The following is a 17,696-nucleotide window of genomic DNA, read 5'->3' on the forward strand; positions in this document are numbered from 1 at the left end:
AGTGGCAGATACGGGGAGAAGGTGGTGACTGGGGGAGATTTTAGGAGACAGAAGCATCAGGGCTGGACGCTGGGTGGGCGCACGTGAGGGAGAAGAGCTTGGACTGGCCCAGGTTTCTCTCGGAGGCGGCAGAGGACGCGGGGTCACTGCCTGACAGAGGCTGCCTGGCTTCTGCGAGAGACAAAGGTGGTTCCATTTGAACGGTGTTAAATTCTAGCCATCTGTGGCCAGTGGTCCAGGATCGGGAGGATGAAGGAGGCTGGTGAAGAGGTGGGGCTGGAGGGCTGGGAGGCCCTGATCCCTGGAGAGATGGGCTTGGAGGTGTGGATGGAAAGAGGAAGACACCCGACAGGGAGGAGCCCAGAAAGGGAGGCGGCCACCGTTAGAGGGTCGTCCCGAAGAAGCCAGCGGGACTTGAGAACAGGAGCACTGCAGGCGCGCACCCAGGAAGGCCCGGGACTCCCCAGGCAGGACGCCCCTCACCGGCTGAGAGCCCACCATGGGTGGGAGGGACACTGAGAGTGCAGGCGGGCAGCCTGCCCCTGTAGACGCCTCTTGAAGGACGGCAGGCAGCCTTCTGGAGCCGATGCTCTGAGGCCCAGGAGACAGGGTGAGGACCTGACGTCGGGAGGCCTCAACAGAAACAAATCCAGAACCTCCCAGGTGCTCCGGGGCAGCCCGCGGCCCCGCCGAGCATCCCGGGCCACGTGGCCAGCCCTTCAGAGCCAGGGAGGCACTGAGCGTCGGGCAGAGATGCCGAGGACAAATGAAGAGACACTGACGTGCAGGAACAAGGGGACTGATCTCAAGCCCGGGACAACTGCCCCTTCCAGCAGCTGTTTAAAGGGAGCAGGACGAAACTTCAGGGGCAGAAAACAAGAAGGCCCATGGAGGGCCGCCGCTCAGGAACACAGACCTATTTACTTACAAAATTTCACGTGTTGCCAGTTGGAATGCTGACTTCAGGGACTTTTTTTTCCTATCTATCTTTCACTTCCTTTTCTGAAAACAGCTTTTGTGTGTGTGTATCTGCTGGACACTCAGGAGCCAAGAACTTCAAAAATCAGAACCTCTTTCTGGATTTGTTTGACTATGGATGGTCTCTTCTGGTGACAAGCTCCTGAAAGCCCATCTCCCTGAAAACTCCTGGTGGGATGCCAGCCATGACAGCAGTTTCTAGCTCCATTTATAGTAAATATTAAAAGCACCTGAAGGTAAATCAGATTAGGAAGTTTTAAATTATTGTTTGCTTTGTTGTTGTTTGTCTGACTCTTTGCAGCCCCATGCACTGCAGCATGCCAGGCCTCCCTGTCCTTCACTAGCTCCTGGAGCTTGCTCAAACTCATGTCCATCGTGTCAATGATGCCATCCAACCATCTCTGTCATCCCCTTCTCCTCCCGCCTTCAATCTTTCCCAGCATCAGGGTCTTTTCCAATGAGTCGGCTCTTTGCATCAGGTGGCCAAGGTATTGGAGCTTCAGCTTCAGCATCAGCCCTTCAGTGGATATTCGGGGTTGATTTCCTTCAGGATTGACTGTTTAGCTTAATTTCATTCTAAACTGAAGAGAATGAAGATGATCATTTTTATTAAAAATAGGTTTCTCCTCCAAACTGCTGGGGATGGGGCTGCCTAAGACCTCACTTTTTCGCCTGTGGCTTGAAAATCCCCACCTTGCCATTTCCACCCCCTCCCCTCCCGAGGGGGAGGAAGCAGAGCCCACTTTTTCCCACTCCCTTCCTCCTCCCAGACTCTGGGGGCTCCACCCCACCCTCCGCTGCACCCACCCCACAGAGTGGCTGTGGAAACACCTGTCACCACTGAAGGCTTGGCAGCATCGCCCAGGGGCCACGGAGGGAGCCCACTTCTGGGTCAAGGCCGCCCATTGGTTGGAGCCAAATGAATGTGCTTCCTTGGCATTTCCAGCTCAAGCCCAGCAATGATGCTTTAGGACCACATTCCAAATTATTCTTACGTTGTAAAGTAAATTGTACTAATTAAGATGGCTGATGACTTTTTCGGCTTTTTTTTTTTTGGTTATCACTTAAGTTCGTGATTTATTTCTTTTAACTTTATTGGGATATAGTTGACTTACAATGTTCTTTTCATGAAATGATATTTATCCGTCCTGTTATGGAAGCCAAGGACCCAGGGTGAACTGCCCAGGTCTGGTGACCACAGTGTGGAGAAGAGGGGATGGACTTGGGGGTTCTAGCTCAGCTTGGGAGTGGGCCAAGGAACCCGGGGAAGATCTCCCTTCCTCTTTGCTTCACTTTCCTCATCTCTTAAATGATGGGTTAGATTAGACCCCATTTTAAGGCCTCCCCTGGCTGGAAGACGCTGCCAAAGATATACAGTTGTTAGTTGCTGTCACGTCTGACTCTTTGCAACCCCACGGACTGTAGCCTGCCAGGCTCCTCTGTCCTTGGGATTCTCCAGGCAAGAATACTGGAGTGGGTTACCATTTCCTCCTCCAGGGGATCCTCCCAACCCAGGGATGGAACCTGCGTCTTCTGCACTGCAGGTGGAGTCTTTACTGCTGAGCCACCATGGGGTCTTAGTTCCCCAACCAGGGATCGAACCCGCAACCCCTGCATTGGAGGCAGAGAGCCCTAACCACTGAACCACCAGGGAAGCCCGCAGCTGCTTCTGTTTCTCTGGGGTCCTGGGTACGAGGCCTCTGAGAGCTAGCCGACAGCACAGACCCCTTTGCGCCGAGCCCTGCCCCTCTCCCCGGAGGACAGCAGAGGCTGGGGGTCCCCTCTGCAGGCACCCCCTGCTCGGTTTCCAGCCCCCTAGGCCAGAAGCCCCTAACTGGAGGGCATCACTGCTCCAGAGATGGGAGTTACTTCCCAGAACAGCTAACAGGCTACTGAGGAAACAGGGACTGCAGAGGCTGCCGTGGGTGTCCAGCGTGGTGCCTCCTCACAACAGCCTTTGGAGGGGTGTCCCCTCCACTTTACAAGTAAACACAGGGCCTCAGAGCAGCTGGGTGACCTGCAGTTTCTAGAAACATTACCTGCATGTCTCTCCACCCCCTCCCCACACAAAGCTGCATTGTCTAAGGTGGCAGTTTTCCAAAGAAATAAAAGACAGACAGAGTCACTGACTCTTCGAGAGCAATGTCCTGGGTCTGAGCTGCTCTGAAGTCGCAGCTGGTGTGACTTCCCCCTCTCTGCCCCCCCAGGAGGTTTTGTCTAGCTGACTCAAGATTGGAGATCTGGCCAGGTGCCTCACAGGGAGCCCTGCATTTTCTGGGATTCTAGGATTTCAGCCCGGTACCTAATTCCAGAAAAGAATTACTCTCTGCTTTATTAAACTTGTCTGCGCTTAGGCCAAGTGGGCTGTTGATCCTCCGTAGGGCTTGTCTTCAAAGCAGGGGCAGTGAGCATGTGCAGAAATCCATCACCTTGCTTTCCAGTTTCCAGGCAACCGTGCAGGATTACAACCAGTCACATGACGCTGCGGCTGCCAGGGAGAAGGGGAAAATGGAAAACTGAGCTATCTTGAGAAAGGGGCTGGGGAGAAGCAGGGCCCTTTGGCTCCTCCTCCAGAAATATCATCAACAAGTAGTCGGGGACCCGGGGGGCTTGAGGGGCTCCTGACTTCTGGGCCCTTGGCCCAGCCCCAGCGCTAAATGTACCACCAGGGGACAGGGCGGGGGAGCGGGGGGAGGCGCTGGCCCAAGGTGACCGAGCACCTGTTCTGGAAACCGGGCTCTCCAAGTGCTCACTGCTGAGAGCGCCAAGCGGAACCCGCCCTTGCTCCCGCGGCCCAGTCCTGGGCTCATAGGGAACAGAGGGCGAGCCCTTTGGTGAAAGCCAACCTGGGATGGTTGGGGCCAGGGGGTCGTGCAGGGTGGGAGGGGGTGGCAGCTGGGGGGGAGGAGAGCCACCCGTGAAGACTGAGTGCCCACCGCCTTTTAGAGCCTCCTCTTCCTGACCGCTGTTTATTTTGATTTTGGAGTTTGCACTCCCCCACATTGTGTGTGTGTGCGTTGTGCACACACACACACACACACGCACACACACGCTGCTGTTGTTTATATTGTAGATGCTTATGGCAATGCATCCCCTTCCGCATACACTTGTGGTCCTAGATTCACACCCTCTGTGGTCGAAAGGCTCCTGGGAACCCCCGGACAGCTCCAGGCTCTCCTACGGTCCCCTGAGGGGGTGTGCAGCGTTCTGAAAGGCTGGCTTCCAGCGTCCTCACACCCAGCAGCAGCAGGTCCCAATCCAGAGCTAACTCATCTGGCCACTCTTGTTCACTGGTCTGCCCCAAAGTGGCCATGTGTTTCCTGGCCTTGGACCATTGGCTTCACACCAGCCTGGCCACCTGGGAGGTGAGCCCGAGGAGCAGAGCGTGGACACAGAGAGGCAGGTCTTGGGGAGGGCAAAGCCCAGGCGGCTCAACCTGCAGGAGCTCTGGGCCCTGGTCACAGCCTGGGAGCATCTCTGCCGGCACAGCAGGTTATGGGACGCCCCCTCTTCCTCTCTCCCTGCAGAAACCTATGCAGTCAGAGAAACCTGTTTCTTGCGTGTTTTGAAGTCCTAAAGGCCTGATGAAGGTTCAAGGCCCCTCTGCATTGGGAAGGCTTTGCCCTCCATTCAATTCACTAAGAACGTAAAGTAAGAAACAGTAGAGGTGGAAAGCCAGTGCTTCGACGTCTGAGGATGCCAAGCTCTCCTCTCCCTTCTGCAGCAAGTCTGGGCTCCACCTTCGCGTTTTTTAAGAGGAGGAAAAATCAATTATTAGCTCATCATTTGAGAGATCCAATAGATGCGTAAATAAACAATGTTCTGGGTTTGTGGTATATTTTCTCATTATTCTAAGCGAGATGGTTGTTGGGTGGATGTTGGGGGTACTGAGAGGTGATGGTGGGGTGAGGAGTTTTCACTACGTTAGCACTGAGAGTCCATGGGGGGAAAGACATCCCGTGTCTGTTTAATATGCAACATCCGGAGAGTGGGGGATGCAGCTGATACCGAAAGATGGGGGTGTACCCGCTGGGAGGGTCCTGATGGCCAGGTTGGGAATGTGGGGTTAAAATCTGCAGGGAGTTGAGGCTGGCTTCCCAGGGAGGCGTCTGGGCCCACCTCCAGCCCCCAGGCCTCTGCAGGCAGATTCACACCATCTTCACACACTCACCGACCCAGGCACGCGGGGTCCTATCACAAGCACGCACGACTTCTGGTGCAGGCCTGCGTTCCTCCTACGACACTTAGCCGTCCACCCCCGGTCTAGCGCTCTTATCTTTATTTTTATTTTTTTACAAGCTTCTCTAAGCCCAAATTCCCAGGGAAACTTGTACAGAGGTAGAAAAGTGTTTGATGATAGGAAAAAAAAAAAAATCTGCCTGCTTGCAATTCTCAGAATGGCCAGGATGCTACAATAAACTGTTGCTTTCCCGAGCTGGGTGGACGGGGACAGGCTGGCGGAGGAAGCCGGAGCAAAAAGGACAGAGCACTTGAGAGGCGGAACCAGAACTCGGGCCGGGCGCGGGCGGCCACGGGGGCCCGGCGGGGCGGGCCGGGCGCGGCCCCTTTAAGGCGGGCGGCGCGGGCCGGCCGAGCGCGGCGGGGATTGGCGCGGCGGGATCAGGGCGGCGGGGCGGGCGCGCGGGGCCGGCGGCGCTTTGATCAGGTCCTGGCAACTCGGTACCGCCGGGCGCCGGGAAGTGAAGAGAAGCGCTCGCAGCCATGAATCGCGGGGCCGCCCCGGGCCCGGGGCGCCCGGGTCCCCCGCCGCCGGCTGCGCTCTGAAAGGTGGGACGGAGGCGCGGCCCCGGCCGAGCGGCTGCCCCGCGGGCCCCCCGGGCCGGGGCGGAGGGCGCGCCCGGCGGCGTCGCGGGCGCCGGGGGCGGGAGGGGCTCCGGCCCGGCCGGGGGCGGGGGGGGGCGGGGAGGGGGCCGCGAGCCGGCCGGGCGCGCCGAGGGGCGGCGGGGGCCCGGGGGCGGCGCGGGCGCGCCGGGCGCTTACCTCCCTTTCAGGACCGTGCGCCGGCCCGCGCCTTTGAAGTGCACAGTGAGGTCCGCGGCGCAGTTTTTGTTGGAAGCGCCGGGAGGACGTGGGGTGCGCGGAGCGGCTGCTGGAAGCGGCGCCCGCGTCGAAAGCCCGGCCGGCGTGGCCGGGGGGCCAGGGCGGCCGCGGCGGGGCGAGGCCCACTCGGATCTTCCGCAGACGCGGGGCGGCCGGGCGCGCCGCCGCCGCCCTCGCCGCCGGGCTCCCCGCACTCCCTCCCCGGCCGCGCGCCTCCCCATGCTCCCCGACACCGGGTCCGGCCCGGGGGGGCCTGGGACCGCGGCGGCGAGCCGATCCGGGGGCCGGGGCCGGGGCCCTGCCCGGGGCGCCCGCGAGGTCTGGGCGCGGAGCGCGCGCGCGGACCCCTGGTGAGTGCGAGGCCGCGGCGGCGGGCGGCCCGCGCGCTTTGATGTGCCGGGCGGCCCTTTGAAGTGGGCAGGCCGGCTATTTCGGGGCGCGCTCCGGGCGGGCGCGCAGAGGGGTGGCGGGCGCGGCGCCCGGCGCTCCGGGGGGCTCGGCCGGGGTGGCGGGGGCCGGGCGGAGAGACTCGAGCGATCAGCGGGGGCGGAGCGGGGGCAGACGCCCCCTCCCCCGGGGGTGTCGCGCCGGGGCGGCGCTGGGTAGGAGTCGGGGTGCGAGAGTGCGCCGGGGCGCCTTTGGGAGGTGGGATGAAAGGGCGGCGGCGCCCCCTCCCCTCCCCCGCCCCCTCCCGCCGCTCTCTCCTCCCCTCCCCTCCTCCCCTCCAGCCCCCGGTCGGCGCAGAGGGGCCCCGATCGCCGGCCGAGGCTCAGTCTGCGCGCCGGAGCGGCCCGAGCCCGGGGCGCCTGCGTTCCCCGCGTCCCTCTTGCCGCCTGCCCCGCGCCCCGGCCGCCCCGGCCCCTCGTGCGGAGAGGCCGAGCCTCCGCGTCGCCATTGCTGGACCGGCCGCCGCGTTCCGGGCTTCTCTGTGGGCGCCTCCGACCCGCGCCCGGACTCGGGGCTGCGAGCGCCTCCCGGGGCTCCGGACGGTCGGGGTGGACCGGGGCCGGGGGACGAGCCGGGGTGGGTGGGGGGCGCTCGACAGCGATGAGAGCCGGCCCTCGGGCCCCCTTCGTCTTCCAGGTAACGGGGCCGACCCCCTTCCCCTCCGCCTGGGCAGCGCTGCGCTACTGGCGGCCTGAGGCCCCGCGCGGGGGCCCCGCGCGCCCACCCAGGGCCCCCAGCCTCCGGTTCGGTGTCGCGCCCACCCGCCCCCCCAGCCCTCCCCTCCGCTCTCCCGAGTTTGATCCTTCCCATGCTGGGGTGAGCGGCTGCTTTATTGGTTAGATAAGACTTTTTGCTTGTGGAAAAAAGAGGCTTGAGGTCAGCAGAGTTTGGGATTCTTGGCACAGGCGGTGGTAGCGTGAGACGGTTTCTGATCCGGTTTTGTAGGGTTTGCGGCTCCGGGGGGGCGGGGGGCAGGGGGCGGCGAGTCCTGAGGCTTCTCCGCTCTCTGGCAAAGTTGAGAGATCAAAGCCTTGTCTGAGTGAGTGGATTTCTGGTTTCGGGGAACCGGGAAAACCGAGGTGTAGACTGAGCCGGATTCTTGGCGGGAGGCGGGGCGCAGCGAACGTTTCCATCTGGGGGTGGCGCGGGGTGGGGGGGGGGTGGTTCCAGCTGGGAGTCCGGGAGCCCATCCCTCCCTGTGCTGGGCGGGCTGCTTGCTCGGTCGAGGCTCTTCTGAATTTTTAAGGAGTGGGAAGGGGTAGGTGAGGGGATGGGAACCAGATGCCGGGGAAGGGCACGTTTGGAGCTCGAGTATCTGTGCTGAGAGCCGCGTAGGGAAATTGACCGAGATTGGTTTCACCTGCGCACCGCCCGGCGGCTCGGGGCGCGCGTCTGTGGAGTGGGTGCTGTCCCGGCGAGGGGAGGGGCGCGCCGGGCTGCCCTGCGCGCGCCGGGGCCGGGTGGGGTTTTGGAAGCCGGTGTCTTCCACCTCCCGGGGCCTCTGCCCCACCTCCCACCCTCCCCGCGCCCCTTCCCCGCCCCCCCCACCCCCGCCCCCACCCCCAAGCGGGGAGCTCAGATTTCGCCTTTGAAAAAGCAGCGTCTGATACTTTAGATGAGCACCTCGCAGATAGCTGGGTTGCTTGATTTGAATTTGAGGAGTTGAAAAGCCTGTTTACTTTCTTGCTTTGATGTTGGGTAGATCTGGTTTTGATTATATCAATACCCTTTTCTCTCTGCCTCCCCCACCCCCTTCCTTTTCTTCCCAGAAAGGAGGCTCAGATGAGTCCCTGCTGACTTGAGAGAGAAAGAGAGACCACGCTGATTGCTGGGAGGAACTGGAAGAAGAAAAAAATTCCTAAACTCAGCGAGAAGAAGGCACTCGCCATGAGCAGTGCTGTGCTGGTGCCTCGGCTCCCAGACCCCAGCAGCAGCTTCCGCGAGGATGCCCCGCGGCCCCCAGTGCCCGGGGAAGAAGGGGAGACCCCACCGTGCCAGCCGGGCGTGGGAAAGGGCCCGGCCGCCAAGGCCTCGCCCGTCTCCCCCAGCGCCCGGCGGAACGAGGGCGGGCTGGGGGAGCCGGAGGGCCGGGCGTCCCCGGATTCCCCGCTGACCAGGTGGACCAAGTCTCTGCACTCCTTGCTGGGCGATCAGGACGGTGCTTATCTCTTCCGGACTTTCCTGGAGCGGGAGAAATGCGTGGATACTTTAGACTTCTGGTTCGCCTGCAATGGATTCCGGCAGATGAACCTGAAGGATGCCAAAACTTTACGAGTAGCCAAAGCGATCTACAAAAGGTACATCGAGAACAACAGCATCGTCTCCAAGCAGCTGAAACCTGCCACCAAGACGTACATTCGGGACAGCATCAAGAAGCAGCAGATTGACTCTGTAATGTTCGACCAGGCCCAGACCGAGGTCCAGGCCGTGATGGAGGAGAACGCCTACCAGACGTTTCTGACGTCGGACATATGCCTCCAGTACGTGGGGAGCGGGGGCGAGAACCCAGCTTACCTGAGTCAGGGGGGCCTGGGCAGCCTCAGGCTTGTGTGTGGCTACCTCCCCACCTTGAATGAGGAGGAGGAGTGGACTTGTGCCGACTTCAAGTGCAAACTCCCCCCCACTGTGGTGGGCTTGTCCAGCAAGACCCTGAGGGCCACAGCCAGCGCGAGGGCCATGGACACCATCGAAAGCGGATACAGGTAAGCCCTGGGGTGGACGGGGGGGTGGGAAATGAAGTGGGCTCTGCAGATGTTTTGAGTTAAGGAGGGTGGATGGATGGATGGTCAGATGTGCTGCTGAGGCTGACAGAGGTCTGTCTTGCACTCGGACCGCTGGCCACGAACCCTTTGATCTGGCTTTCTGTTGTTGAAAGGAGAGGAGAGGGATGCACGCACAGCTAAATACCCGGAGTCTCCCAGTGCCGGCTGCAGACAGTGGCAGCAGAATGCCTCAATGTGGTTACTCATTATCCTGCACCAGTCTTAGAGGGGCAGCGAGGAGAGTCAGTCAGACACTAAGTGCCGGTTTGGGAAGGGGTCACTCAGTGGTGAGGAGTGAATGCTGGCGGAGCTGGCGGCCCAGGTGGTAGCATGTGTGCCCAGACCACGGGGGTAAGTGGGATCGTTTGAACTTTCATGTTAAGAGCCAGCAGCTGGCTTAACAACTGGGCTTGTGGTTCTTTATGGAACGAGATGTGAACCCTGCGAGGAATCCTCCAGAGGAGGCAGGGACCTGTGACTCCCCAGTGAAGGGTCCTGTGCTTTTAGAACCTGCTGCTAGGTCTTACATGCTTGCTGCCCTGGGGGGCAGACCCCGGTTGGTGCCTGTGTCGCTCACTGCTGATGGAGAGGAGGTTCTGGCGGGAGAGGACTTGGGCCCTGGACTGCCTTCTCTCTTGGAGGCTTGGAGGACAAGCAGTTCTTTATAGAACGGCCAAGTCTTAAGATTCTTGACCTTTGGAGGCAACTTCAGACCTCCTGTTGGAATGAGTTTTTCTGTTTCTCTCTCTCTCTCCCCTTCCAAATATCCAAAGAGAATGAGCCTCTGAGTTCCAGGTTGTTGCTGATGGCATGCGGGGGAGGGGCCGGCCGCTGGGCTGCTCTTGGAGCAGCTTATCGCTGACCCTGTGGGAAGGGGCGTGCGACCTGGCTGCTGTCCCTGGAGGTTGCCTCCCTCTGTAGGGTCCGGCGGGCCTCGGAGGGGCGGGGAGCCGGGTCTGAGCCAGGAAGCTGGTGGTCCTGGGGTGGTCCTGCTGGGAGGGAAGGGTGGCGTTGGCACCGCCAGGGGGCGCTCCTGTGGCTCTGCGAGCTGGTCTCCCGGGCGGACATCTGGTCCACCACCACCACCTTCGATGGGACCTAACTGGCTTGTGCAAGGGCTCCAAGGATCATCGGAACCGAGTTGTTTCAGCATCTTTAAGCTATGGTTTCGGGCTGTTTGGAGAAAGATGCTGGCTCTGACTTCTGGGGCTGGCAGCTCCAGGCCACCTGCCACCCCTGCCCGTTCCGTTATGCGGATACTTGGGGAAAGCCCCGCCGGCCTCCGTGCCCTCCAGGCTGGCAGCGGTCGCCGAGGCTACTTAAGGCCTGTGGTCAGGCGGCTTCTCTGGGGGCCTTGAGACAGTGGGGCTTCAGTGTCCCCCCGGGGTCAGGGCCCAGAGCGCCACCTTTGTAAACCGCGCCCTGGCTGGTTTTGGAGCCCTTCGGGCTCCGGGGCGGGACCCTCCTGGGACCCTCCCCTTTGTGGGTGGGCAGTCGGGACCCCGCCCCCTCCCGGCCCAGCCTGGGTGTTTCTACCAGGATTCAGCTTTAACGGGGTGTCTGCAGGCGAGCGTCCTCCTTTGTGTTTCTTCCGTGCCTCTTTGGTTGGGGTTGGTGGGTGCTGTTCATATGTAAATGACACCTTTTCATTGGCCCCCTGGGTTTCCTACTAGATTCCTGCCTGACGTTGTCCCCCTGTTGGGTTGAGAGGCTGGTACCTTACCTGGACTGCAAGTCTTACCTGGGCATCGTCAAAGAGGGATTAAGACCTACCCCAGTATTTTTTTTTTTTTTTTTTTTTAACGTGCAAGATACTCAAGGGTGCCTGCGGTGTGTTAGGAGCTGCACCGAGCTGTTCACAGGCCTGAGGTGCAGCCCTGACCACCTCTTCCCACCTGGGCTGAAGTCTTGCTGAAGCTGAGAGGGCACTGTCCCTTCTGCTGATGTCACAGGTTGCTGTTAGGATCAGAATAATGAACAGGAAAGCCCTTTGTAAAGGGACATGGTTTGAACAGACATAAGGCATTATAATTAGCTTGATTTACTCATGCTCACTGTTGGCTGTGTGAAAAGGGCAACCAGGTTCAGGTCTCACTTGCAAAGAGTGAGCCTTGAGTCTTAGCCCGTGTCCACTGTGAACCTCTGAAGCAGTTTGTGTCCTTTCGGGGGCTCTGAAGAGCTCCAGTACCTTAGTCCTTTATGTCTCAGTGCAGAAAAGAACTCAGATGCAATGTGACAGATACGAAGTGACTTGTTAGAATAGGACACTTGTGAGGTTTACAAGCAGGCAGGCAAAGGGGTGCCATGGCCCAAGAACTCACTGGGCTACAGTTTTATGATCACGGAAAAGTGGGGAGGGGAGAAGAGATTCTGTGACTCGTGAGCAGACGTCATGCTTCCAGCCTCAGCTCCTCCAGGTTGAGCAGGGGAGTTTTATGGTCCCTATGTGGTCAAGCCAGGTCCACAAATGACTGGTTTTTATTGTTCAGAGAGCTTGTCCTGGGGCTCATGAACTCACTGAGCTCCCGAGTAGGATGTGGGGCTCAGGGCAACCTTGTTTTACTGTTTGGGGGCACAACCAGGGCTTCTGTTGGTGGTTTTGTTGTGAAGCAAGCGTGCTTTGCCTTTCTGAGCGATCACTGACTTACAGGGGTCTCCCACATTTCTTCTTACCATCCCCTGTGGGGGTAACTATGTCATCACCTGCTCTGTCCCTTCACTCTGTGCCCATCGGTCTCAGCTGTCCCCTCCCCCGCCCCGACCTCCTGTACTTGTTGAACTTGTGTCCGCGTTCTCAGCTAGTTCCTGGGATGTAGGGAACGTCTCCAGCTCAAGTCAGCCTCCCCTCCACTGATGAAGCCAGGTCCCTGGCCTACAGACTGGCTTGATTTAGTCAAATGAAGGAGACAGGGAGCCCGAGTCCTGCTGAGGGCTCCCTGTCACCAGCTGCTGAGGAGCAGGCTTGGCAGCTGGATGCCAAGGGCACCAGCTGGTCCCCAAGCCCTGAGTTTACCTTGGGCACTGAGAGGAGCCTCACTTTCAAAGACTTGGTTTTTGTTCTTACTGATTTGGTTGGGTTTCATATTAAGGGGCTTCCGTGGTGGCTCAGACAATAAAAAATCCACCTGCAGTGCAGGAAATGTGAGTTCGATCCCTGGGTTGTGAAGATCCCCTGGAGAAGGGAATGGTTACCCTCTGCAGTGTTCTTGCCTGGAGAATTCCATGGACAGAGGGGCCTGGCGGGCTACAGTCCATGGGTCACGAAAGGACACAGACTCATAGAAGAGGAGACGGTCCTCAGAGGAGGGACACGCACGCACATGCACACATGCTCCCTACCTCCCTGGAGGACGGCGGCCTGGTGGGGGCTGGCCTGGTGCTGGGACGCCCTCTCGGTGGTCTCCCGTCTATCACTGGCTCCCCGGCCTCATGGCCTCACGGTACATCAGGGGCCCAGCAGGTGTCCCCTGCCAGCTGCCAGTGCTTCCTGTCCCCCCTAAGCCATCGCCGATGGGGCCCGTTTCTGTGGAAGCCACTGGAGTCCAGCTTGGCCTCAACATCATGGAAGAACATGACGCCCGAGGGAGGCTGTGCTGGGAGCTGGCCGAGGGGGGCGCTGTGCCGACGCCCACCCCGTGCGCCTCGCCTGCGAACCTGGCCTCGCCTGCGAACCTGGCCTCGCCCTCCACCTTCCCCACCTCCCTTAGAAGATGCTGCGGGAGGGAGCGGCCCCTTCTGGGTGGGGACTTGGTGAGGAAATCATTAGAGGGCTTCTGAAAAGAAGAGCCTCAAACGCACAGCCTTAGAAGCCAATGCCTTTGAAGGTGCCTTGTTTTGAGAGGGGCCCCAGAAAGGGGTCCCAAAGGCCGAGTCTGCTCTCTCTGTGTATGGGCCTGGCCCTGGAGTTGGGGGTGGGGATGGGGCCCCGGGATCGCAAGAGATAACAGATAAGACCAGGCCGGGGGCGTGCGGAGCAGGGTCCCAGGGGCCTCTGCCCCCTGACTGCTGAGGCCCTGTGCGCCCTGAAGCCGCGGGCCTGGGAGTGCCCAACGCGAGCCCTGTCCCGGCCTCTGCTCTCTGGAGGAATAGAAGGGGCTTGCAGCAACTGGGAGCACCATGGCCCTGAAGAAATAATCCGCATCTGGGTACAATTACTGTAGCCTGGTTGAGTTTCTTTGTTTTTTTTTTAAAGCGATCACAAGAAAGGATTTCTAATTCATTTTCTCCAAACTTTGTGGAGGTCTTGACAAAGTTCTGGGTTTTTTAAAAAGAAAAAGAAAAAAATCAAGTCTGTGTCTCTCCCTAGGACTCTCCACCTTCCTCTGAGTCATCTTGTGATGATGGAAGGAAAATCCCTGTACTTCACTACAGGGACTGAGCGAAGAGCAGTACATTCCACGTGTGATTGCTGGTGGCACAGTAGCCCTCTGTGTTGGGAGGGAGGGAGCCCAGTTTATTTTGGGGCCCCGGTGTCTGGCCGGGAGCGCAGAGCGGTGTCTGCACGCAGCGTCTGCGGGAGGCACCTTGCTCTGCTGGGGGGGTCTCAGTCACGCCGTCCCTGCCGTGCGGTTGCAGCCCTCACCTGGTGGTGCAGATGTGTGAAGACCGCAGAGATAGCAACACGGGATGGGCAGGGGCACAGAGGCTTAAGGCTGTTTGGGCTTTTTTGATCTCTGTGTTACACCTCTTAGATGAAAAACCCGTTCAGCAACCGTGTCCTAGGTCCTTAAAAAAGGGAGTGTGGACAAAGCTGTGAGCTTCAGCCACGAGCCACACGCTGGGCAGTGCTGGGGGTGGGCGCCGGGGAGGCAGACGGGCCGGCCCTGCTCTCAGGGGGCTTGTCACCTGCACACGCAGGACAGGCCTTCAGGAGGGAAACACACCAGCGCTGTGCAGTCACCCTGATAACCCTGCCCGAGAGCGCCTTGTGTTTGCTGCTGGGTGGTTTTCTGGAGAGTTAGCATGACCCCAGTAAAGTGCCCTCTTACCAGGACCCCTGTAAACAGCGCCCCCTTACCAGGACCCCTGTAAGCATCGCCCTTGGAAGGTGTTTCCAGCCCGGGGCCAGTGGCTATCTGAACCACACGTTGTTTGAGGTGGACCCCATTTCCGTGGAGGCTGTGACACCCAGCTGGCTGGGAGCTTCCCGGTTCCACCTGACGGAGCCCTTGAGGACCGTCATCTCCTCCATCCTTCTTGTTGCTCAGTCGCTCAGTCATATCCGAGTCTTTCAGGACCCCATGGACTGTAGCCCTCCAGGCTCCTCTGTCCGTGGGATTTCCCAGGCAAGAACGCTGGAGTGGGTTGTGATTTCCTCCTTGAGGGGATCTTCCCGAACCAGGGATCAAACCTGTGTCTCTCGCATTGGCAGGCAGATTCTTTACCACTGAGCCCCCTGGGAAGCTCCATCCTGCTTTGAGGCAGGGGCCTGTCCAGGAGATTGGAGCTTTGGGCCACTTTAACATCTTGGCGACCCCATAACCTGCCCCCACCCGCTCCTTGGGGCCACCTGACCACGGGGAAGCATTTTCTTCCACTCCCCTCCTGTCCCGCCCGTAGTGGAGACACGGCAGAGTGTGTCTCCTCGCGAGTGCTCGCACCAGCCGCCCCTCGCCCGCCTCTGCTCTGGGAGGACCATGGGCCTCTCGTGGGCGGTCCCCTCCTCCCTCTTCCTCCTGCCCTGCTGTCTGGAAACGCCACACTGGAGACATGGGCACCAGTTCCAAGTCATGGAGGATCCCCCGGCCTCCTGGCATCAGCACCGAGAATCCGGGCAAGGAGGGAGGGGCCAGGCCCCCCCACCCTCACAGGTGGGCCAGCGAGGCCGGAGCGGCGGGGCCAGGCAGGGTGGCCTGGCCCAAGGTGTCCAGTGGGCTCACGCCACACTCCTTGTGAGCACTTCCTGGTCGCTGCTCGGCCACCTGACGTTTCCGAGATCTGGCCTCGCTCAGTCCGGCAGGTTGGGGATCTCTGCTGCCATCAGCTCCTCCAGGACCTGATGTGGGCTCCACGTGGCCGCCCTGCAGAGCATCACCCCCACCTGGGGCTCCATCACTCCCTGGGGGGCCTTGCCAATGACTGGGTGGCAGACAGTCCTTGACCACCTCCTGTACTGGCGGGGGTGCGGCAGGGAGGAGATGGGACCCCACCCACACTGAGCCCTGAGCTGATGGTGGTGCTGGTTCAGTCACTCAGTCATGTCCAGCTCTTTGCAACCCCATAGACTGCAGCACACCAGGCTTCCCTGTCCTTCACTCTCCTGGTCTTTGCTCAAACTCCTGTCCATTGAGTCAATGATGCCATCCAACCGTCTCATCCTCCATCACCCCCTTCTCCTTTTGCCCTCAGTCTTTCCCAGCATCAGGGTCTTGTCCAGTGAGTTGACTGTTCCCATCACTGGTGGTAGCTCTTGGTTTCTTTAACGTTTTAAACTGAGGGCCGGGTTAGGCCCTTTATAAGGTCTGTTCTGCTGTGAAGTGTTACAGCGCTAAGTGTCACTTGTCTGCTTTAAACTGAGGGGTCGGGTTAGACCCTTTGTAAGGTCTGTTCTGCTGTGAAGAGTTACAGCTCTAAGTGTCACTTGTCTGCTTCGTCGCTGCAGCTGGAGGGCAGGTCCCGAAGGCAGGACCCCCCACACACACCTTCATTCCAGCCCCGGTGCCCACCCTCCTCGGGGCTCTTCTGCCCAGCTGTGCAGCAGCTCCCTGCCCGCCCCCCACCTCAGTCTGACCCAGGCCCCCTGGATCCCACGGCTGCTGGGAAAGCCTCAGGCCTCTCCCCCACCCCGCCGCCACCCAGGGTGGAGGACCTGCTGCTGCGCTTCGCTTCCCTGGCCCCCACCCCCGTGTCCCGTCCAGGGTCACCGGGCCCACCGGGCCCAGGGAGCATCCCCACCACCCCACCAGTTCCTCCACCGGGGAGCCCGGACACCCACCATGGGTCAGTCGTCCTGGCTCTCACGCTGGAGTGTCTTTTGACACTGAGGCTAGTCCTGTGTGAAGAAGCAGAGAGACGGGCTGAGGGGGAGTCATCCGGATGGGTCCCACACCCACTGGCTGCGGTTCTGTGATCCAGGGCCCCCCGGGCACGTCTGTGAAATGGGCACACGACCTCTTCACCCTGGTGGCCTCGAGGATCAGATGAGGTCAGCGGGCCCTGGGCGGCAGGCGGGGGACTGTCCCAGGGTCTCCCGGGCGCCCGGGCTGGGGCGAGAGTCGGGATGCGAGCTGTGCCTTTCTCCGCAGGTCCTTCAGGAGGAGCGACCCCGTGAACCCGTACCACGTGGGCTCCGGCTACGTCTTCGCGCCGGCCGCCAGCGCCAACGACAGCGAGATATCCAGTGACGCGCTGACCGACGACTCCATGTCCATGACAGACAGTAGCGTGTAAGCGCCTTCTGCTTTCCCACCACGCGCCCGGCTGGCAGTGTGGCCCGCGGGAGCAGCGGGGCAGGGTCCTCGGCCGGCGTTGTGAAGCCCACCCGTGTCCGTGTGGGCGTCTGTTGGCTGGGACGGGAGTGAGCCGCTGGCGTGGCTCAGCTTTAATGCGGGAGGGTCCCTTGGAAGGCTTAGAGCCTTGAATGGGGATCGGAAGGTGTCTTCACAGAAGACACGTGAACTAAGGTAGACGGTTAAGGGCAGCGCCTGCAGGCTCCCTGAGTGCAGACGCCCACTTCTGCTTGTCATTTCGCCACTTTCCCTGTGGGCAGAAGAGCTTGGCGGGTCTTGAATCCAGGTGTTGCGTCTGCAGAACGGACAGGTGGGAGGCAGGGGGCGCGGGAGGCTGTGTCTGGGCTCAGTGACAGCGGAGTCCAGAAGCCCGAGTGCTCCCCAGGCCGCTGCGTGTGATGCCGCCTCTCGGATGGTTCAGTTCAGCAAGTGCCAGTGTGGTGCCTGCTCTGTCGCTGGGCGCTCTCTCCAGAGTTGTCTCGGATCCTGGCTCTTCTGCAGATGGACAGCTGGGGCTCCTGAAGGCAGTCCCAGCCATCAGGGTGGTCAGATGAGGTCAGCAGGCCATGGGCAGGGTCATGCTTTGAGCTGGAGGTCGTTTGAGGTCGTGCAGTGGTGACTTCTGTGGACGGAGAACAAGGATGCTCTGTGAGTCTCAGGTGTGTGGGGGTGGGGCGCTGGCATGGACCAGACATCCCCATCTCCTGCCAACTTTAACGATTCTGATTCAAGAGGCTCAGAGGTGGAGCCCAGCTGGGAACCACCACTCTAGAGGTGGTCTTTGGAGAGTCTTCCTCACACGCTCTGGAGTAGAGTCTGCTAAGGGGGCCGCTTTCTGCAGGCAAGCCTGTGCAGCTGTGGTTGCTTCTGGCGCACGTGTTTCCAGTCCGTCCCTCCTGCCTTCCCAAGACTTCCCAGCTCTTCTTCCAGTTTGCTTGAAATGATCTGGTTTCCATTGGCCAGAGATCTATTGCTTGGCCTGCGGCATGGAGCCGATTGA

At 60.3% G+C, this 17,696-nt stretch overlaps 2 protein-coding genes across 10 annotated transcripts in view; one reads left to right on the forward strand and one right to left on the reverse strand.

The window, feature by feature from the left end:
• The window catches only part of AXIN2 (axin 2), a 66,630-nt gene that overhangs the window by 32,543 nt on the left and 16,391 nt on the right, over positions 1-17,696 (forward strand). For 2 of the 9 annotated variants that reach the window (XM_086355801.1, XM_086355804.1), the window contains exons 1-3: positions 7,409-7,525; positions 8,256-9,188; positions 16,493-16,633. In XM_086355801.1, the coding sequence (XP_086211927.1) occupies positions 8,374-9,188; positions 16,493-16,633 (956 nt within the window). In that variant the 5' untranslated portion in view covers positions 7,409-7,525; positions 8,256-8,373. Of the gene's footprint in view, positions 1-5,574; positions 5,767-6,249; positions 6,390-7,008; positions 7,123-7,408; positions 7,526-7,766; positions 7,886-8,255; positions 9,189-16,492; positions 16,634-17,696 lie in introns of those variants that run through there. The other 7 variants (XM_086355795.1, XM_086355803.1, XM_086355802.1 and 4 more) reach the window with 7 other exon arrangements.
• Positions 2,055-8,375, reverse strand: LOC147350926 (uncharacterized). Its single transcript, XM_086360955.1, has 4 exons — positions 8,304-8,375; positions 7,847-7,927; positions 5,980-7,115; positions 2,055-3,466 (listed from the first exon to the last, which is right to left on the reverse strand). The coding sequence occupies exons 1-4, from the start codon at positions 8,373-8,375 to the stop codon at positions 3,451-3,453; spliced, it is 1,305 nt and encodes a 434-aa protein (XP_086217081.1). The 3' UTR covers positions 2,055-3,450.

The sequence above is a fragment of the Bos grunniens genome, chromosome 19, assembly GCF_055505025.1.
Source record: "Bos grunniens cultivar Pamir isolate PY7600 chromosome 19, Bosgru_T2T1.0, whole genome shotgun sequence".
Taxonomy (NCBI): Eukaryota; Metazoa; Chordata; class Mammalia; order Artiodactyla; family Bovidae; genus Bos; species Bos grunniens.